At 33.8% G+C, this 24,168-nt stretch overlaps 1 protein-coding gene across 1 annotated transcript in view; it reads right to left on the reverse strand.

Annotated features, from left to right (window-relative positions):
* Positions 1-24,168, reverse strand: part of plxna3 (plexin A3) — a 196,917-nt gene that overhangs the window by 85,650 nt on the left and 87,099 nt on the right. The window contains exons 6-9 of the mRNA XM_067394453.1: positions 13,066-13,189; positions 12,232-12,388; positions 10,501-10,600; positions 133-247 (exon numbers count right to left, since the gene is read on the reverse strand). Of these exons, the coding sequence (XP_067250554.1) occupies positions 133-247; positions 10,501-10,600; positions 12,232-12,388; positions 13,066-13,189 (496 nt within the window). The remainder of the gene's footprint in view (positions 1-132; positions 248-10,500; positions 10,601-12,231; positions 12,389-13,065; positions 13,190-24,168) is intronic.

Here is a 24,168-nt window from a genome sequence, read left to right on the forward strand (position 1 = left end):
ATTATTTGATTTGCATTATGTGTTTGAATACTTCACTACAAAATAGAAAATAACTCAAAATGTCCATCCTTAGTTAATGCGTGTCATTTAACAGAGGCTTGTTTGGTTAGCTGGTCTGCTTTGGTTTCTTACCTCTGCGCTGCTCACTCGACCTTCCTGGAAAGAACACTCAGCTACATTATTAGTGCAGATGTGGCGATATTTACACCAGTTGCAGGGGAAAGGGCTGCTAACACATGATGAACACCTACAGAGGAGAAAAACAAGTTCCATGAGAGGTCTGTTCTGAGCACATAAACAAGTAATTTGTGATCTCAGAGTTTCTACTGACTTGAGTGTTAGATCACAATGTAACTGACTACATTGACTGGCTGTGATTAACAGTCTTATTCCTTGTTTTATTTTACAGTACTAAGTATTTTAATTCAGTGTTTTAATGCAATCACAAGCTGGCCTTGTTATAACATGATATTTTATATACATTTATATATTATATGCATTATATAAATAAATTAATAGTTAATATAGTGCTGTCAAATCAATTAATCGAGATTTATTGCATCTAACATAAAAGTTTGTAAATATATGTGTGCATGTATATACTGTATATACATATACACATATATATACATAATATATTCATACACACACACACATTGTGTATATATATATATATATATATATATATATACATATATATACACACATATACATATACATACACACATATACATATACATATACATATACATATATATATATATACATATATATACACACATATACATATACATACACACATATACATATACACATATACATATACACATATACATATACATATACATATATATATACATATATATATATATATATATACATACATAAAACATACACATACAAATACATAAAAACTTTTATGTTAGAGAATTACCAGCCATTCAGAACTTCTACTAAACAAAAATATCAGAAATAAACAAGATTATCAAAGTCACAGCTTACACTGTGTCCTAACCAGACATGCCATGACACGCTATAAAAGGTATCTTTTCCATGTTAATCCGAGTTTTTGTCCTAACTAGCCGCAACAGCGACACACGATGATTCCATTTTAGAAACGTTTTCTATTTTTCTGCAACGTTGTGGCTGGAACAACAACACAAACTATAATCTCAGGTAGTGTTTATGTGCTTTATTTAATGTTAAAAGTGTCTAATGTGAGTTTGAATACCATTTTGTGTGTCTGTTATAGCCGTACTGAAAGCAAAAGTGGACAATTCACCTCAGATCAAAATAAATGAAAGGAAACAAGAAAGTTCAAACTGTCATCTCATTTTGAACAGAAAAGTATATTTTATGAAATAAATTGTTTCAGTAACTCAGTATGTAATAATGTTAAAGTGGTGTAATATGTAATAGAGAGCCCGCCCATGCACTCTTCTGATTGGCTGTGATTATTGATTGACTTTATCACGTCTCAAAGTCGTGTCTTGAGTGACCAGACAAATTGTTTGTCACTGGAATCTTATCGCATTGCATCAGGTTAGGATTAAAAACTCAAAATTTTTAAGATTTAAATATATTTATAAGGGCTGAACGATATTGGAAAAAACTGACATTGCGATATTTTGTTTTTCTGCAATATACTGTATATTGCGATATAAAAACAGTTTCACCAGATGACTTGAATCAGTGGCAAAGCCACATAAGGGCCAGGGTGGCACTGGCCAACCCAGATTGATGGCTGGCCGACCCAATCAAAGCTGCCACAGTGGAATTACCACCCGTATTTATTAGGGGTTCAACGGTTCTCTGTAAAAAAAAAAAAAAAAAAAAAAAATCGCACTATGGTTCATCTCAAATGACGACATATCTATAGGCTAGTATGGTTTGTTGAAAATAGCAACGTGTAAAACAGAGTTCGTATAATGTACGTTTCAGTCGATGAATACGCATTCCGGGTTCCCAAAACGTTACAACAGCGATGATCAAAAAAGTGTGGACAAGACTGTCACTCTTTGTAAACTTGGTTCATCCGAAGCGCTCACGCCCTTATCTCAGACAGTGTGCAAAAACCGAATTATCTTTCTAGACTTGCGTTTGAATGGACAGATTCACACAAACATTATGTCAACATACTGTCTTGGCAAGTATCCGAACAAACATAATCGATTATGTCTTGAGTGAACGTATAACAGTCTGAAAAAAAAAACAATGCATGTGTAACAATACTGGATTGCACATCTTAGAGGGAAAGAAGCCTAATATTCCTGCTGTCTGTGTTTTTAATCTTAATCAAACAAAAAATTACAAAGAAATCACTCACTGCTCTTGACTGAATAGCTTTTGTAACTAAATAACGGTTAATCTTTATTTAATGTATACCGTTAAGATAATATGCAGTGTTATTTTATATTTGATTATTTTATTCATTTTCTGTACCTGAAAACTGTAAGATTTTTTTTTTTAATCTTTGCTCTATTGTATTGATTTGTGCTGTAGCTTGTAGTTTGGTGACTTGTTCTTATTTTCTTTATTTTTATTTGTCAGTAGTCCTTTTTTCCCTGAACATAGCACATACCGAAACCGTGACCCCACACCATCCACAAATACAAGAAGTGGGAACTAGAACTTTTTCATCTTCAGCAGTGACCTAAACTCTTTGTCCTCAACTGAACTTCTGGCTCAAGTCATTAATTCTCTCAATTCTCCGAATACTTTGTCTATAAATCACATCATTGTCCTTGGGAACATCTTGAACGAGCCCCGGGTCAGACTTAAACTCTCATAGAGACTCTCTCGTCGTGAATGAAGACGGCGCCATGGAAATCTGAGCGGTCAATATGTCACAAATCCGCTCTTTCACTTCAACACACACAATTAATCCTCTAGGGCCATTGAACACCCGACTCGTTCACGCCGCTTCTCAATTAGTCATTAACCCGACCCTGAAAAAGCCTTTCAGACAGAAGCCCTAATGACATTCCCAATTAAACAGTCACATCCTGCCGAGAAACACAAGCAGGCGACACCTGTGGACTAGAGCGCGGCGTACAGAACGAAAGGCCAATCGCGCCACGAGAGACTGGGCGCACATTGTGAGAGCGTTTGCGGACACTTCCGGCAGGGCGATTTTTTTCCACCTCACGCTGTCTCTCATCTGCCACCGTCCTGCACGGAAAGCCAGCGCAATACGCCATACTAATCACATCCTTCCCTCTGGAGGCACGGTTCAAATCGCCTTCAGAGAGCACTCGACAGTCCGAGCACACCACACCTGGAGCTGCATCGCTCAGTATAATCTCGTTTCGCTCCCCTCGCTCTTGCAGGGCCCCCGGGAGGAGAAAAGATCCTCGGCTGCTCACGTTTGAAACATCTGAGAGGGGCAAAAATATACAGGCCGCTTTTCTTGCACAACAATCTCTGGCAGAACAATCGCACGGATATAAAACCATACAAATTATCAAGGGTCATTTAAAACACGCTAATGCAGTTTCTTTGCAGTATGGATGCATTTTAACTCGCTAAATCTAATATTACTGCCGACGGGTGTGCAGTGTGGGTGTTTTTTAGTGCACCGGAAGGTAAAGATGCAAACTAGAGCTGATGGAGGAGGGCGCAGCGCTCCACTGCAGCTGAAATGTGCTGTAAATACTGCAAACGGATTTGCAAGTCTGGCCTGAAATATGCAATATGCTGTGTCAGGGGTTTAAGGCCCATCAATTCACTCAGCTTTAATTTGAGCGTGGGCTGAAAAACACAGCACGGCCAAATGGTGACACTCTGATGAAGTGAGTATTTTACCATCATTGGGAGTCTGGGCTGGACTTTCAGCTCAGGCGAAACGGCATCAAATCATGAGACTGTGCACAATAGTCAAACTGAAATTAAAAATTGACCACGTTTCATTTCTTAATACAAGATTCTGACCTGGACTCATCTGTGCACATTATAAAAACGGTTAAAAAAATTTAAATCTTTTAAACTAAAATGTAATAAAATGTAAACATAATAATAACAAGGTCTCATCTGTAAAATGTCTTTTATTTTCAAATGACATCACTAATCTTTTCCCAACCCTCCCATCCAATCATCTGGTTCCATTTTGGTATGAAATGCCCACTTTATTACAATCCAATCAACTCCTAATGAATAAAATCAAGCTTTTGAAGTGAAATGAATTAATTATAGAAATAATGTATATACACACATAATTTTTTTCTAATTGACTATCCAATTTTGTCAGAAATGCATATTGAAATGTGAACAAAATAAGACAAATTTTATGTTATAAAATTATATATACAAATAAATAAAATATTTATTATTAATATATAATATATATTTATTTTATAATAATATTGCTTTATAAATGTAATATTACTATAATTCTCTTTCAATATTATATATATATATATATATATATATGAGCAATATCACACGAGTAGCCCTGCGATATGGCTGTATATCAGCACGCTGTGATTCTTCCGTAGGCACGAGGCCGCAGGCCGAGTGCCGTAGGTAATCACAGCATGCTGATATACAGCCATATCGCACGGCTACTCGTGTGATATTGCGTTTATACAACAGTTCGACGGCACAAGTGTGTAAATAAATAAGAACAACAACGAAGTGTCTTTAAAACCCTCTTTTTTGCAGCACTACTTCCTTCCGCCACGGATTCAAATCTCAATTTGACAGTTGGACCAAGCCTCCGTTGCTAACTCTAAAATGTCACTTTAGAACTAGTAACGAAGGAACGTTGAGTCGCTTCATTGAAACACATTGAATTTTCTACAGTATTAGAGAGAGAGAGAGAGAGAGAGAGAGAGAGTAGGCTATTACCTGTGTCTGGTATATTGCATTACATTCATTCCTTAAGTCGATGTCCATAATATTACATCCTTTATACAAGTCCGTTTGAATGTCCGCTGAGGTAAGCGATCTTTGTATTTGTCTTTTTTTCAGCTTTGGGCATTTTCCATCCATAACACCACAGCGCTAAAACAACTTCCTTTTGCAAAGTTCCTTTCAATTTAAAAGTCTCTTGTGACTCACTGACTAATTCTCCTGTAAAGTGTTGCCGCCATCTAATGGCGTATTAATCAGAGCCGTTAACGGCTCTGGTATTAATGTAATGTTCACTCAATCCATATTACTTAACGGACATATTTATATAAAATAATATTTATTGAACAACATATAAGCACAACTGTATAGTTCAGTCAAACAAACATAAAGCACTAGTTATTAAAAAAAAAATAGGTCACCATTTACGCTGGTATGTGGGTTTTACAAATATTTAACGAATGAAAAGGATTTTAAAGAGCTTGTGACAAAACCTCCTAACTCCATTGGATATGGATATATATGGATATATATGGATATATATGGATATATATGGATATATATATATATATATATATATATATATATATATCCATATATATATATATATATATATATACACATACATACACAATAACGTGAAGGGTCATTTGTTTTTGACCAAAGGCCTTAATAATAATAAAAAAAAACAAAGATATGACATCCAAAGTATGTAAGGTAGTACAACTAGATCTGTTTTATTGAATCCAAAAGGTTTAATTATATTTCTCTACATATAAATGTACTTTAAAGATTTTGATGTGTCACAAGGTCATTCGGTTTAACCGTCGAAAGGTCAATACAGCCATTTCATTTGTGATTAAAATATCTTAAAATGTAATAAATGTATATATTTTTATTCTGGCATGATTTTATAACATCATATATCAACATAGTGCAAAATGGTATTAAAATTATGTGTAGAAGTCGTTACTTTGTTATGAGAAAGAATGTCCGGAAAAATGAATTTCATTGATGTCATTCGGAGTAACCAAAATAAAGCGACCATTTTGGATCAAGTCATGCAGTCAATATCATGTGACAGGATGTGACATCATTCAGACACCTGTAAAGGACCACATGGTCGTGAAGCAAAGTAATTACTCTTAACTATTTGAAAAATTCATGTTTTCACTTGCTCATACACATGTCCCGAAACATCAGGTCATTCAGTACAACCGCTATAAAACATGGAAAATGTTGTAATATTTAAAAAAAAACTTGTACTAAATATGAAATGTTTGATTGTTCTTTTGCTAGCTAGATTTCAGCCTGTTAGCATTTTTTTGAAAATATTGTCATTTGGTATAACCAAAATGTAATTTGGTAAAACTGATATTTTGGTTAAACCGAATGAATTTTTCAGTGACAAATTTTGTCCATCTTGTAAAAAATGACAAAAGCTGTGTTAATTGATTATAACAACCATAATCTCATTGTTAACACTTAATAAAACATCAAAATTATTTATATCTCCATTCTGTTTTTTTTTTACACTTTTAAAATCCTTATTCGTAAATGACCCATATATAACTATAAAATACATTTGTTTATTAGAGCATTATTATAAAAATATATTTAAAAAAATGTATAAAAGTTTTCATGTATTTTTAATTATACTAAGTATTATTTAGAAAGTATTATTTTTTGTACAAATATACATATGTATATTTTAATATAAAACATTACTGATTGTCTTGTTTTCAGCACATTCTGACTGATGCTTCCAAGACTATCACAAGACATTTTTGCAAAATCAACAAAGCATGTTAGCTAGATAACATTATCTTGGTGACACATCAGCAGAAAACCGCAACAACACTGATTAATACATAACAGAAAACCAAACAAAATTTGCATGGCATAAAAACCCAATAAAAATGTACAAAACCCACAAATGTTCCTTATTGTTGAGCCCTGCGACGTCTCCCTCAAAACCTACCAAACTCATCATAAAAACAGTGAGCGAGGACACAGTCGTCCTTTGATATGCACTTCCTGGTAACTTGAGGCCACGCATATCTAGGTTGAGCAATAAAACACAAAAGAGTTTCACATGTTTAATGAATGCCCACATTCAGATCCAAAACTAACTAGCACTAGAAAGAAACCCTCGCTAACAGCTGCATGGGAAGATGAAACAGAATAAAGTGCTTTGGCTTTATATAAGCCATTTCATAACAAAATATCCTGAAATGCACTACGCTTCCTCCCCTGCCCCCTCTCTCCCATCACAGGTGGTCATTATCCCACAGGGAAAGACGAGGTTAAGAGGGGGCTGGGGAAGGGTCTTTGGGTCTGGGTGGCCAAAGAATTGTGGGAAATAAAGATGGAGGCAGGAGATTGAGGACGAGTGAGTGCTGTCCACCGGCATCACACAATCGGCGGGCTAAACGTTCCCACAGGGCTTTTGTGAAAACAGGAAATCTGGCACCGGCTATAGGCCATGCTGGCAAGGTAGCGGGCCTCGCTCGGACGTGGGTTGCCATGGCAACTGCCGAGCCCGGCTCGATGGATCAGCACGGGCGCTTGTACTTACACACACACACGCACACACGGAGAGCAGATTGCCGAGTGTGGGTTTGTGCATCTAATTTTCTAAAACACTACCTGTATATGTAGCACCGAAGTGCAAATCGTGGTCGTTACGTGGCGGCTCCCTCCAGTTGTCATATTTCATCGTCCTTTTGTTTTTCGCTTTCCTTCCTTTGATAAACCAATTCACATTTCCCTCCTGTTTTGATGCAAATCACAACTGGAACGGCCGAAATGGCTTTGGAAAAACAAAGGAGGTGCTAACAATGCATGATTGTGCTCGCTGACTGGGTTAAGTGATGTAAAGCGTTCGAATGAAAGGAGGAGCGGTGGATGGAAATAAACGAGGGGGTTCCTGTCCTTCGGGACGCAACGGCATGTCTCCACCCTCTGCATTGACTCCACGGTGACTGAAGTGCAAATGAACAAATATATAGAGCGTGGATTGCTCTCAGGCCAAAGTCTGGCCGTGATTACAGTGTTCGGACCCAATTACTTAAACATGAATTAATATATATAAATATATGTGTAAAACATTTAGCTTCATTGTGTTTTTTCTACTCACTGTAGTACTGTATTTTTATAAAATTATAAATGTATTAATTTATTATTTAAAACACATTTCACTTATTAACTTTAATCAATTTATTTATTCATTCATTTTTATGTATTATTTATTTTTTATATTAAATATTTATTAAAGTTTTATTTATGTATTTATTTGTTTTATCAAATGTATTAATTTAAATTAAATGTTATTTCTTTAAATATTTCAATTAATTTATTTGAAATGTTTTTTTCCAATTTATTTTTATTTTTTATATTTTTAATTTTAACTTATTTTGTAAATTTGTATTAATATTTTATTTATTTTTTATTTATTATTTAAATAAAGTTTTATTTATTTAGTTCTTTCAAATTTATTAATTTTCATTGAATTAAATGTAATTTTTTATGAATTTATTACTTTTTTATTTATTATTTAAATAGTTTTATTTTATTATTTAGTTTTTTCTTCAAATGTAATAATTTTAAATTAAATAATTTTATATATATATATATATATATATATATATATATATATATATATATATATATATATATATATATTTATTTATTTATTTATTTTTTTAATATATATATATATTCATTAATTTTTAATTATTTAAATAAAGTTGTATTTATTTATTTAGTTTTATCAAATTTAATTTGTAAAAACAAATTAATTTTTGTTTTTTTAATATTTATGTATTTATTTTAATCAAATGTATTTTTAATGTATTTATATTAATTAATTTTAATCAGATGTATTAATTTATTAATTTTATTTAAATATAATTTATAATTGCTATTATTTTATAGAGTAATAATTCATAATTTAAAATTTTTACTTTAACAAAATATATTTATTTAGTTAGGTAGTTTAATCTTTTTTTGTTTTTTGTTTTTTTTCCAGGACCCCAGTTTGAAACCCTGTGCTCTACAGAGCTGAAGTTCAATTCATTACTGATGAACTTTGTATCATTGCCATTGAGTTGAATAGTGACACTATTGTCTTTTCAAAGCTGTTACATCTGGAATTGTATTTGTTTTATAATCGCAGAACTATACAAAATTAACACTGTGATTTTCCTGTTTATTACATTGAAGCTGCTTTGTATAACAATCTGTATTGTAAAAGGCACCTTATAAATAAAAGTGAGTTGACTTAAACCAGAAGCAGACGACTGAGTGCAAATATGACCTGCATCACAGATTGAACTCATTCCAGCAGCAAACAGCTGGACCGCACCGCAATTACACACCAGCGCAAACACCTCTGGAGCAATTACACTCATTTACTGACCACAGACGGAGCTGCAACTCACTCTTTTTACTGCCTGTGGGAACTTACTGTGTTATTCAAAGAGAAATTATGATTTCAGCAGGATGTTTGCTGGTTTCGGAGAAATTTCCGGAGAAAAAGTTCTTATTCCGTTTTATTTTTAAATGAGGCTCTCAAAACTATGGAAGCTTGTTTCTGTCCAGAATGAAAAACAGCCACTTTTTTCTGACAATTATGACTTTTTCCTCAGAATTGCATGATATAAAGTCAGAATTCTGAGATATAAACTTGCAGTTCTGAGAAAAAAGGAACAATAACTTTTTAGAGCTTTTATTTTTCAGTGTATTTTTCATCATAGTATTGTTACATAATATTAAGATAGATAACCATTTCTTTTAAATGTTTACTGTTTCAGCTTGTTTCCGCCACAGAATATATATATATATAAAAAAAAGAGATAATTTTGCGATATAAACTCACAATTCTGACTTTTTCTTGCAGCTGCGAATTTATATCTCGCAATTTTAAACTTCTCGATATAAACTCACAATTGCGAGTTATAAAGTACAATTCTGAGGGAGGAAAAAGACTTTCTCTCTCAGAATTTTGAGTTTGTATCTCACAATTCTGACTTTATAACTCGCAGTTGCATGTTATAAAGTCAGAATTGAGAGATATTAACTAGCAATTCTGAGAAAAAAGTCAGAATTGTGAGATATACACTCAATTCTGAAAAAAAGTCAGAATTGCGAGTTAATATATTTTAAGTCTGACTTTAACTCACAATTGCGAGTTTATATCATGCAATTCTGAGAAAAAAGTCAGAATTGCAAGATTGTCGCAATTGTGAGAGAAAAAAATCTGAATTGTGAGATAAAATGTAGCAATTACCTTTTTTGTTATTTATTCAGTGGCAGAAACAAGCTTCCTTTTTCCACACCCAGAGCTTTAACCATTAGGCTTCAGTTTCCTCTCTTTAGCATGTTTTCAAGAACTTTCTCTTCACTAAAATTACTGTTCTTCTATTTTTTTTTTTTATGTGAATAATTCCAGCAGCAGTGCTGGCTGTTTTAAGAGCAAGGACGTGAGACTGGATAAAAAGTGCTGAATCAATTGAGGGGGAAAAATGGTAAAAATGCTGACAAAGTGGATAACGGCGGCTGTGAAGGAAACTAGTTCAATGACTGCGAATCCAATCAAACCTGGCTGGCAGTTTCACACGTCACAAAGACATCTTTGACCGGCGCACTTACGATTGCAAGACGCTGCAGTTGTAGAAGATGAAATCGGTGGTGATGAATTTGAGGCCTGTCTCTTTGGACTTCAGAGAGAGCTTCACGACCCGTTTATCGCCTGGAAAAGAATGGAAAGAGACAGTAATGAAGAGAAAGGCGGAGAAAATGCACGAGAAATGAAGTTAGCATGAGAAGGGCCGTTTGAATTTGCACTGATGGTCTAATGCAGGCAGTGTCCCGCTCTGCACATATACTCAGTAATGTTCATGTTTCTAATATATTTGATTGCGAGACCATTTATCCACTTCTTCCATCTGTGAGCGAAATGCACTTATGTTTCAAACTCAGCAACCCTTTTGCGTTCCATAATGACTACATCTCTGCCCATCAAATTATACTTGTGGGCCTCACTTCACTATAATTGACATAATATTTCCATTTGGACATGCAATAATTGTTATTAATGGGACTACCAGGCTTCCGGAGTCTAAAAGTTACCATCAGGAGATTTTGAATTCTTAGAGTACCTTAAAAACGAGAAAAATTAAAAAAGGGGGGGAATTGAAGTAAGTCTCAAAGCTTCAGGAGGCTCAGAAGAGATTCATGTAATTATCAGTCATCAGAAAAAAAAAAGGCAAACACAAAATGGGAAATGCGGAAGGAAAAAAATTAATTAAATCAAATTAAATTTTATTTCTCAAGCGTAAATTGTTCCAAAGTAGTTCTCCAGAGCAGCTTAATAGACTTGGTCAGAGTAGATGTATTTAATTTGACGCAAATGAAAACGAGGCTGTGGGTGACAGATGTAGGAGTCCGTCTGACTGTCGAAAGATGAAAATGTGTTTCAACAAACTTCCAATGGACAAACGACATGTAAAGCATGGCTTGTGAAAAGAGGAATAAATGAAAACCATAAAAACATAAATATATAATATAAAAATAATAAAATATTTTGAAAGAAATCTCTTATGCTCACCAAGGCTGCATTTATTCGATCAAAAACAGTAAAAACTGCAATATTGTGAATTGTTATTACAATTACAAATAACTTTGTTCAATTTTTTATATATTTTAAAATGTAATTTATTCCTGTGATCAAAGCTGAATTTTCAGCATCAGTCTTCAGTGTCACGTGATCCTTTGTAAATCATCCAAATATGATGATTTGCAGCTCAAGGAACATTTGTGACTATTATTAATGTTGAAAACATATTTTTGTGGAAAATGTGATACATGTTTTTTTTTCCAGAATTTTGGAACACCCTCATGTTGTTCCAAACCTTTCTTCTGTTGAACACAAAAGAAGATATTTTAAAAAATGTTGGTAACTAGACAGTTGACGGCACCCATTGACTTCCACAGTATTTTTTTTTTCCTACTAAGGAAGTGAATGGGGCCCATCAACTGTTTGGTTATAAACATTCTTTAAAATATCTTCTTTTGTGTTCAGCAGAAAAAAGAAAGGTTTGGAACAACATGAGGGTGAGTAATTGATGACAAAATGTTCATTTTTGGGTGAACTATCCCTTTAAGACTCTTAGATGATGATCAACCCTGGAAAAGTGGAGAAAGAGATGAATTTCAGTGCTTCTGAAATCTTTTGCTAATGCAAAAAGGCCAGAGAAAAATGAGCAATAATATTACAGTTTTTAAGATCCAATCATGATCCACTCATTTCTATTTTCAGTCCAAAACACTATCACATTACAGATGTCAAATGCATTTCTAATGGCATTTCATGTCTCTTACCGTATCCCTGGGTGACATATGGGACGTCCCGCAGGGATGGGGACATGCAGAGGATTTGTCCTTTGGCCAGAACTTCTCCAGGACTTTCTGTTAGCTCCTCAAACACGCATGTCACCCCCGCTGAGAGGTTTGGGACGTTAGCTACCTTCACACTCAGCTGAAACACAAACACACACAATCTCCTGTCACACATGCTAGGAGATCACATGACCATCCTGATTAAACTGTGTGAGGACAGCGTTTTGTCACGGTTCTGTTAGCATTAAACGACAAAATCATCTAAAAATAAAAATCCTGTCATCATTTACTCACATTCATGTCGTTTTAAAGCTGTATTACTTTCTTTTATAATAAGAAAAACATAAGATGAAGACTGAATAATATGCTGATAAATAAATCAATAAATCTCTGAGCTGCTTTTCCCCCAATTTAATTAAAAAACAAAATCACCATAAAACATGGAAAAAGCCATACAATAGATGTGTATATTGTGAAAAATTATTGAACAATGGTAAATATAAATATATAAATATAATATAGAACATTAAATCTAAATGCATCCACCCATCCATCCATCTTATATTGATTTAAATTAAATATTTTTATATTTACTATATATTTTTACTCATTAATTCAGGTCTGTTCAAAATACATAAATGTCAATGTTATTCTTATACAGTACATTTTTTATCAGAGCACTCATTATACTGTAAAAGCAATACTCGTAAAAGACACCGTTGTGAGTGTCCATGATAAAAATGCATTATGAAGACAGTTACGCCGCTATACCGGAGTGATTTTATGCTTCTGGAGTAGCATATAAAATTCAATCACCTGTGTCGAAGCGGAGGTCACGGACATGTTATCAGGAGTGACAGTGATGTCAACACACTGTTTCAGCTCCGTACTGAAGTGAAGCGGCTCGGCCCACTTCTCACAGGCTTCCTTTCTGGAGCACCTGGAAACAAACAAACAAACAAACGGATGAGTAAACCGAAACATCCCGGCCCGCACAATAGCCTGCAGTTGGCGGCGCTCGCTTGATAAGAGGCGTTTGCAGAGAGCAGCGGCCCGTCTCGTTCAAGCTTCAGTGAGCATGATTTTCCTTTTCCCTGTCCACTCAAACCAATGCATGTCAAATATCCACAGATACCCACAGTCCCCAAAAATGGATCAACAATACAAAATGCTATTGATGCTGCCAATAACACTAAAGCTGGGCAGAATGAACTCATATTCCACACAATAGCACAAATGTGTAGATTTGTATCTGTGTGGCTGTGAGTGACCGGGGCATCTGATCATTCTTTACACATGATAGTGACAAAAACATGGAGTAATGAGGTAAACAATGTGGTAAAAGTTTGCAGTATTGTTGCAACATTATAGAATAAATACAGCTGCATAAATACATAGAATTTAATCAGCTTTGCTCATCCAATCAAAATTGAGAGCCAGAACCACACTTTTTATACTGTTTTGAGCACCTATTTTTAACTCAGGTGTTATATAATGTGAAACTCACCATTAATTAGTTTTAAATAATCTGATCTTTTAGTTTCCAAATAAAGAGAAAATAATTTAAAACCCCCATAGCAAATTGCTAAATATTTAATTACCCAGATCCAGAAATATTTAAGCCATTTTAATTGGATTCACAATAAAAAATAACCATGTATACTGATATACTCAGTTTCTACAATATAAAATTACAGTAACATCGAGCTTTAATAAGATATCAAATTAACAATAATTGGTAACACTTTACAGTAAGATTACCATTAATTAATGCATTAACTAAAATTAACTTAACTTACAATAAGCAAATCATTTGTTACAGTACTTATTAAACTTTGTAAAACGCTAATAAACGTACAACTGTTCATTGTTAGTTCATATTAGCTCAGGTCCATTAAATAATTTGAACCGGTACAACTTTTGATTATATATATATATATATATATATATATATATATATATATATATATATATATATATATATATATATATATATATATATATATATATATATATATATATATATATATATATATATATATATATATATATATATATATATATTATATATATATATAGTATATATATATAGGAACTAATGTGATTAGGAAAAAAATAAAGGAACTAGGAAATAAATGTTTTTCTCCAAAACACACAATTATTGGCAGAATAATAGAATTTTTATGAGTAAAATATCTCTGAAGTTTATTCCCATTCATATTTACATTTTTTTTAGCACATGAACACGAAATTGTCCAGCCATGACTTCCTGTTCCACAGGAGTATAAATATGAGCAAACACAAAGGCCAAATTCCTGCAATCATTCATCACAATGAGTAAAACCAAAGAATATAGTTCTGATGTGCAGCAAAAGATTGTTGAGCTTCACAAAATAGAAAGTGGCTGTAAGAAAATAGCTAAAGCATTGAAAATCCCCATTTCCACTATCAGGGCAAAAATTAAGAAGTTACAATCCACTAAACATGTTAAAAATATGTGTCTAAAAAATGTGTCTAAATTGTCCTAATGCGCAGTGAGGAGGAAAGTTTGAGTGGACAAAGACTGTCCAAGGATCACAGCTGTAGAATTGCAGAAATTAATTGAGTCTCGAGTCTCAGAAAGCCTAAAAAATGATCAAACAGCACCTACATCCCCACAAGATGTTCGGGAGGGTTTCAAGAAAAATCCTCTGCTCTCATCCAGAAACAAACTCCAGCATATTCAGACTGTATCTTCAAACGGGACCGGCTTCTACGGTCAGATGAAACTAAAAGAGAGGTTTTTGGCAGCAAACCCACCAGATGGTTTTGGTGCACACATGGATAAAAAGTACCCCATGCCCATGGTTAAATATACTGCTGGATCTTTAATGTTGTGGGCCTATTTTTCTGCTGGAGGTCCTGGACATCTTGTTCAGATACATGGTATCATGGATTCTATCAAATACCAACAGATTAAAAAATCAAAACCTGACCACTTCTGCTAGAAATCCAATAATGGGCCGTGATTGGATCTTCCATCAGGATAATGATCCAAAACAAACATCAAAACCAGCACAAAAATGTGTCACTGAACACCAAATGAAGCTTCTGCCATGGCCATCCCAGTCCCCTGACCTGAACCCTAAAGAAAATGAGTGGAGTGAACTGAAGAGAAGAAGCACCAAAATGGAGCTGGAATCTGAAGGATCTGGAGAGATTCTGCATGGAGGAATGGTCTCTGATCTCTCCTCAGGTGTTCTCCAAACTCATCAGGCATTATAGAAGAAGACTCAGAGCTGTTATCTTGGCAAAAGGAGGTTGCAAAAAGTATTGAATAAAAGGGTGCCAATAATTGCGGCCAATGTGTTTTGGAGAAAAAAAACATTATTTCATAATGTGATTTTCCCCCACTTTCAATTCTTTTCCTTCAATGAAGTTTATAATACATTAACAATTGAAAATGTATATAAAAAAAAAATATATATATATATAAATTAACATTAAACTACAATAATAAATGCTGTACAAAATGATGTTCATTGGAAGTTCATTATACCTAATAATGCATTAGATGATGTTAATTATTTGAAACTTAATGTAGTGTTACCGAAACTACTCTTACAGTGATAAGATTTTGCTAATTTTTTTCAAAACCAGAAAAGTGTAAGGGACACATTAAGGGTATTGATTATCTCCTAAAAGCAAAAGAGACAAGCACAGTAATTTGTAAGTGTATCAGAGTCGCGCGTCCCCGCAGTTCCAACGCCAGCTACGCCTCTGGTGCAGACACTCTTCCTCTGCGCTTTCATTTGTTTTTGCCGGCGAGCGTCCGTGGGAGTGAGCTGGCCTGGTTTCCTCAGAAGTACATCTGCAGGGAAGCTGCCAGATATTAAAACATTCATAAAACTGGCATATTCGTTAGACGTGTTAAGTGGAGTTAAAAGTCGACCGTGCATGTGTTAAACCGTGCACGAGAAGAGTTACGCTAATGTACACAAAACCTCGTCATAACCCGACCCGGATCATCTATTATAACAATGTTTGCGCCACCATTCGTGACACGCCGCATTCAAATATGCGATCCTCACCGAAAAATCAAGTCATATTTTAGTGACTTCAGCCCTAAATGCGGCTATTGTTGATTACTGTTATATGTCAGCAGCGAGATGTACAGTATAAGCTGATGATGCATAACGAGGCTCAGTAAATTAAATGCGCTTTAATTTTGAGGCCGCTCCAGAGAGACTCTAATGAAAAACGCACACAGAGGAGAGATAGAGAAAAGCCTGTAAAAGCGCAGCCGTCCGGATTGCATCAAACACCTCAAAACTAGACACATGGAGGGGGGGGAAGCTAAATATTTGCCAAAAGCCCAGGTATCTAATTCATCACGATGTCTAAGATGGCATTATTTTCCATCAGCGACAGCAAAACTCCGCATTTTTACCTCCAGCGTGCCTGTCTGTCTGGCAAATGAAGCAAGCGCAGTTGATACTGACAATGCCATTATTCACCAGCAATGCACACAGCAGTAATGATTTGTTTTCCCTTAATTATGCCCATATGTCTAAGGAAAGAAAAAAGAAATGGGAGCAGTCTTAATTAAAGAGATAGAAAAGGATATCTCTCGGTACATGCACCTTCAAGGCCTCCCTGCCCATTTTCGCTTTTACTTTTTTTCCCCTCCCTTTCCTACGTTTGTGAAATGAGTTTTTGTCCAATTAAGCTGCACTTGTCTTCCTGGTGAACTGGAACTAATGTGATTTATGATACATCGTCACCTTTTCCAGGTAGGGTGGTCCTAAAGTGGATCCCAGGACACAAATACCCAGGTGACAACAATACAACGATCCGTCGTCGCGAGACAGCCGGAATGTTTCCTTGAAGACCGTATTGATCCCTCTCAACACGCAGCATGTACAGCAAGCGGAATCTGGGACAGGAACTCAACGAGGGCTGTAAATCGCCCATGACAGGAAGCATACAGTGAAACAATGCTCAATGTAAGCACGCATTCTTTTAGCGGATACTTTTGTTCAATGTGACTTAGGGGACACGTTACAAAGACAAACGCTCTGGAGCAACTTGTGGTTAAGTGTTTTGCTCAAGTGCATACATGTGAAACTCGGGGATTGAACCGGTGACCTTCAGATTATCATCTTAACCATGGTAATGAAGAAGACTATATTAAAGGAACAGATCAGCCAAAAATTGATATTGTTATCATTTAATAATGCTCAGGTTGCTCCAATTGTGTATTATTTTTTAATATATATATTTATTACATTTAAAATTATATTTATTTATTTATTTATTTATTTATTTATTTATTTTGATTTGTTCATTTTGCATTAATGTCTTGCATAAATAAATATTTTGCTTAAAATGTACATGTATTAATTTAGTATAAATATATATATATATATTATATATATTACAATATATATAGAAAATAAATCTTTGAGTTTCTCTTTACTATATCATAAAAGCACAAAAAGCACCATCAATGACACCCATACGATGTTTTTCACTGAAAATTTCATTTGTACATGCACATATTTAAACTAGAAAATGTGGAAACCAATTATACATTTGAATATGTGCATGCTGGAATGACAAATAAATGTTTTGCTTGAAATTCAAATAAATTGTAATAATTAAGTTTGCAAATTATTATATATATATATATATATATATATATATATATATATATATATATATATATTATATTATATTATATTATATTATATATATATATATATATATAAATATAAATATACACACACATATATAAACACACACATATATAAACACACACATATTGCATAATATTTTTGAACATACTATTTTTATAGAACAAACTATTTCAAGGTTGAGTGATATGTTTGTGTAAACATTTGAAAAACATCTTAAAACCACCAGATTCACGTTATTTACATTTACTAACACAACATAAGATATATCTCTGAGCTGCTTTTTTCCTTACAATGACAGCACGGAGAAAAAAAAAGAAAAAAAAAAGTGGTCCATATGTACTTCAAATCTTCTGAAGTCATATGAGAGCTCAGTTGTTTTTCACTGAAAATCTCATTTGCACATGCACATATTTAAACTAGAAGGCATGTGACATTTGCTGACATTGACGTCAAGCCTGGCGCAATGCATCCTGACACATATGAATATGTGCATGCACGAATGACATTTCACATTTAGTAATTTAGCAAACACATCCAACATGATTCACAGGATTCATTCAGCAACAAGTAAATGCAATTTAAGAGCTATTGAGATCTGGTCTGTTAATCACACAAAAGATATTGTTAGACTTCAAAAGACTTGGAAAAAATTGCATGAGACGAGAGTCATATGGCTACTTTAATAAAGCTTTTCTCGTTTATGCTTTTCCTGTATGGAAAACAGCTGCTTGGAGGGTCTTCAAAATACCTCCTTATGGTCTTCCGCAATGGAAAGAAAATTATATGGGTTTGCAATGACATGAGGGTGAGTATTATTGGTTGAACTGAGAATTTAACCTTCAACTAACATCCAAGCTCCCTTCATTTCGCTCGTCTCTCCAGCTGAACTAGTTTGAGGAGTGGTAGTGACACTGATTCCATTTGAACGGACTCATTTCTCCCCAGCTGAGATCTCCACTCTCTGAGTACCAGCTTAGCTATTCCAATTTCGAAGAAATCTATTACGCTTCCATATTCGGTGTCCTTCTTATAAGGATAATTCCAGGATGGTTTCCACTGGTCTCCCACCATTCCAGTCCAAGTAATATTGCTTTATTATGTCTAAGGTCACACTGAACCCTCTTGTAAATGAAGAAGTAGGGCAGAAACGCAATGAAAACCTTGAAAACTCCAGTGGCCTTTCATGATGGAGAACTCCGATAGCGACGCTCTAAGGTGACTGGGTGGACAGATTGTTAAGATGGAGTGAGGGGTGAAAGACGGGGCGAGAAAAATCGATGGCGTGCATTAATTGATATGCGTAAAGGACTAAGTGCTCGGAGAGTCTGGGTCAATTGTCTCTTTGACTTTGATGAGCGAGAGGAACAATGGGAGAACCGTCCACCTGTTTGAGCGAGGGCTTATTGACAAGACAACAGTTTTTCTCTGTGCCTTTCAGGAAGTCTGTCTGGTAAATGACCTTTACAGTTTGCAGACATTAGTCATTAGAGATTTAAACAATGTTTTTCTTTCATTTGACTTTCCCACTTGGTTTCAATCATTTAAAAACCTGCTGGACTAAAGCAGAAGCACAGACTGAAGTGACGTTAATTTTGATAGTACAAACATCTGATAAATAACCTAAAATGGAATTCTACTGTACATTATATATCATGTTATAAAATGTTAATATTAAACAACGCTTGCAGCTGAATAAATACTAAAAATTAGATGTTGAAAATGAAAATGTACATATTAGGTATGTGTTTTCAACATATAATAGACAAGTACTTAAATAAAATGTTATATAAAATGTAAACAAAACATAAAACATTATATTTGAATATTAAAATTTGTGTAAAAAAAAACTTAATAAAATAAAAATAAAATAAATAAATAAAAATATAAATAAAAATGTATCATTAAATATTTATCATATATATTATATAATGATAAATATTTTATTGAATATTTTAAAAGATAAAATTTTTTAATAACTATAATTTAAATAATTATATAATATTATATGCAATTAAATATGAAAAAATACGTTTAGTTCACATTTTTTGTAATTATAACATCATAATATTATATATATATAAAGCATAAAACATTATATTTGAATATTAGAATGTGTAAAAAACGTAATAAAATAATAAAAATAAAATAAACAAATAAAAATATATCATTAAATATATATCATATATATTATATAATGATATATAGGTTATTGAATATTTTAAAAGATTTAAATTTTTAATAACTATAATTTAAATAAAAAAGTTATATAATATTATATGCAATTAAATATGAAAATAAAATACATTTTTCACACCTTTTGTAATTATATCATAATATTATATATATATATATATATATATATATATATATATATATATATATATATATATATATATATATATATATATATATATATATATATATATATATATATATATATATATATATATATATATATATAAACAAACTAAAATTACAAATATTGTATTGAATATTTTAAATGATTATGTTTTTTATAATAACTAATGTAATTATATTATACAATTATATAATATTATATGCAATAAAATGTAAAGATAAAATATACATTTTTAGTTCATAATTTTTGTAATTATATAATTATATATACACACAAAAATGTATAATATTTATTTTATGATAAATTATTGTTATGTTTTTGAACATACTATTTCATAGAACAATCTATTTCAGGGTTGAGTGATATGCTTGTGTAGAAACATTAGAAAAACCACCGGATTCCCATTTATTACGAGTATTGGATGTTGAACTGCATGGTATTTTTTTGCAGAGCAGAAGATGCTCGAAAACATGTTTCATATGAATGGATGTCTTAATGATGTCCGTGTGCAATCAGGCTAGAAGCATCCAGTCCTCGAGCACAATTAGCACAAGTCTCCAGTAGCGTGCTAGCTGTTAGTACACCTAGAGCCGTCAGTGAGGTGAACCAGTAAATGTGCAGTCATAAAAAGCCCGAACCATGAATAGAACATTAATGAACACTGAGGGACACTCATGAGAGCCGCTAACAGCGTCTACAGAGACCTGTACGCTCTTAATAAACACAGCAACCCAACTAAACCTATGACAGATCCATCACATCAGACGAGCGAACGCAACTAGCCTGGGTGAACAATAATAGGCCTGCTGAAGCTTTTAACCACAGTCCTTTCTAGCCGACACGGTACAACTAATTTTCCAGAATCCACAAGAGCCCCTCTGCAGGAACAGTAATACAATACAAACTCCACCAAATGGGGCTGATTTGAATTACACTGCAAATCCATCTTCCAGCTTCCCCTCGTTGCCATGGACACAAACCATTTCCAGAGGTACACTTTGGTGTGTTCCCCCCCCCCCTTCCACTCGGTCTCTCTCCCTTTGGCTTGGCCATGTCATTGGCTAGAGGCTAAAGAGCTCTTGGGGAATTGAATACAAAGCCAAGACAACAACGAGAAGAATAAGATGCAGGTCAGAGCCGCCCCCCGTCCCCTCCCGAGCCAAAAACGAGTATGCATTTGGCAGTGGCTGTTCGTGAAAGCCATCACTCATGGCAACAGTGTGTGGCACGTTTTCCTGAGGAGAGCGGCTGCTGGTAAACAAAATGAGGTGGACGTGATGAAAGGCCTCAGAAACATGGGGTTACATATGTGTGGGTAAAAAAACTGGGCCACACGCATTTATAAGCTGTTCGATGAACCCTGAAATATAAACTAACTCTAAAAATGATGTTTCAAATGAAAATGTATATATTTAATAAAGCACCTTGAACATACCAAATCAGTGAGTATCTATCTATCCATCTATCCATCCATCCATCCATCTATCCATCTATCCATCTATCCATCTATCCATCTATCCATCTATCCATCTATCCATCCATCTATCCATCCATCTATCCATCCATCTATCCATCCATCTATCCATCCATCCATCCATCCATCCATCCATCCATCCATCCATCCATCCATCCATCCATCCATCCATCCATCCATCCATCCATCTATCTATCCATCTATCCATCCATCCATCCATCCTATTTTTTTTCCGAAAACATCTAAACAAATGATCAAATAGGCGCTATATATATAAATTGCATATTTGAGGTCAAAACAACTATATTCTCAAATACATTACATTCCGTAACACAACAACAGTAGTTTTTGTAAAATTATAGTGGGTTTGTATAGATCTGGCAGAAACAAGCGGAGTGATACAAATTGTGAAATAATTTCCATGTAGAGTTACATTCAAGCTATTTTAAGGCATGAAGAATTGTTTTTTTCACAGGGAAAAATGCTTAAATGTGTCATTTGGTGATCAAAGATGAGTTTTAGGGGATAAAATGATAGACAGGGTGACTTTAATTCATTTTAACTATTTAAAAAAACAGTTTGAATGAATGATTGAATGACTCACTCATAAAGACTTGCTTCTTTACTGGATGAATCAGCGTTTCTGAATGAATCTTTTGCATCTCATTAACAGCCACCTATAGGTGTAACAATGTAATTGATATAATCTTAATTTGAAGCATCATTACTTTCAAAAACGTGATTTGCTTGTATTTTGATCGTTATCGTAGACATCAGTGTTTGTATCCGAACTATAAACTTTAATTCCAGTACTTCTGTGATAATTGTTACACAGAAATAATGATACTGTGTGGTTGAAAAGACTGTTTGTGAAGCTTTTTCATACCTATATAGTTGTAGGATATAATTGTTCTAATAAATAAATAAATCAAACTGTGAATTACATTATATTGCAAGAGAAAGAATATGTCATTGAATGTCATTCTAACATTCGACAGGAGGCATTGTAGAATAATGTGTTTTTTTATATAAAAAAATAAATAAATAATAAAAAAAAGACTATTTCAGGACAAATATCACTCAAACATCAAACAGCACAAGGAGGCACATAAGGAGGTTTGCTACAAAGCAGGCTCGTTATTGCGATAAAAAGGTCAGAACCTGAACATCTGCTCGACCAGCTTTAATATCACAGCGAACACATTAGGCTGAGAATAGCGTCATTGCAACGGGAGAAATTGAGATATGTGCACATGTCCAAATATTAATTATATGGAGAAGGGTACTGTCTTGTCAACAAAAGAACATAATAACCAGTGAACAAAACCGTGGGGTGTGCCAGTCATTATTCAGCATTATGTGTGCTGATAAAAGACGATAGATCCACAGGACACCCACTACAAAGGCTATCTGGATTTGGAAAGCTGAAATAAACGAACACAAAAGGTTAAGAGCAACCGTTCCAGTAATTATAAAGCGTGTTTTGGTGAGATGGGAGGGACGAGCGTCATTTTTTGAAGGCTCTTCGTGTTGGCTGTCATTGACGCGAGAGAAAGACAACGAAACTGATGCGAATGAAAGAATGGGATAGAAAACATTTTTTTTCTTCTAAATTTTCAAAGCAACAACAATATATAATTCAAACCAGATATCGTCAACAAGCCGCACGATTTGAGGTATTATTCATGTTCATAACTCTAAGTATGATCTAAAGTAATAGTTCTAGAATAATAATATATGCTAAGGGCTCTAAAAAATGAACCACGACTCATGACACTCGCACTCTGCTCTCCGTGCCGCTGGAGAGGAAGAACGCGCATCAAAATCAGAGAACAAAGAAAAACATATATGACTCTTGGTCAACTGACAGGAACAATGCATTGTGGGATTGTCTGTTCTTCTCACTTTATTTTACTTCAAACTTTCCTCCTATAAAACACAGCGATGTGAAACCATATGTCTGTCTAACCTCATCCATCTGTAGACTGACACCAGATCCAATTACATTCTTCTCAACAGAATTTCAACCTGATAAAACTGCCTGTAATTGGAAATTACAAAGTGAGAAAAACGTTATCAAAATATAAATGTATCTGTGTGCAATGGAAACAATTTGAGAGAAAAGTTTTAGAGTCTGTAGAATTGAATCAAAAGGTTCTCACATGTGCATTCCTCTATTCAACGACACTGCAGGACTGTTATTGAATTTAAAGGTGCTGATGATGCTTTAAGATTTTTATTTTTTAGTGAATCAAACACATGCAGATTACAACTTACTGTGTTATATTGACCTGTATACAGTTTGCAGTAACTGACCGGCTGTTCATTTGACATAACATTATGAGTACTATATTATATATATATATATATATATATATATATATATATATATATATATATATATATAT

This window comes from Chanodichthys erythropterus, chromosome 9, assembly GCF_024489055.1.
Source record: "Chanodichthys erythropterus isolate Z2021 chromosome 9, ASM2448905v1, whole genome shotgun sequence".
Taxonomy (NCBI): Eukaryota; Metazoa; Chordata; class Actinopteri; order Cypriniformes; family Xenocyprididae; genus Chanodichthys; species Chanodichthys erythropterus.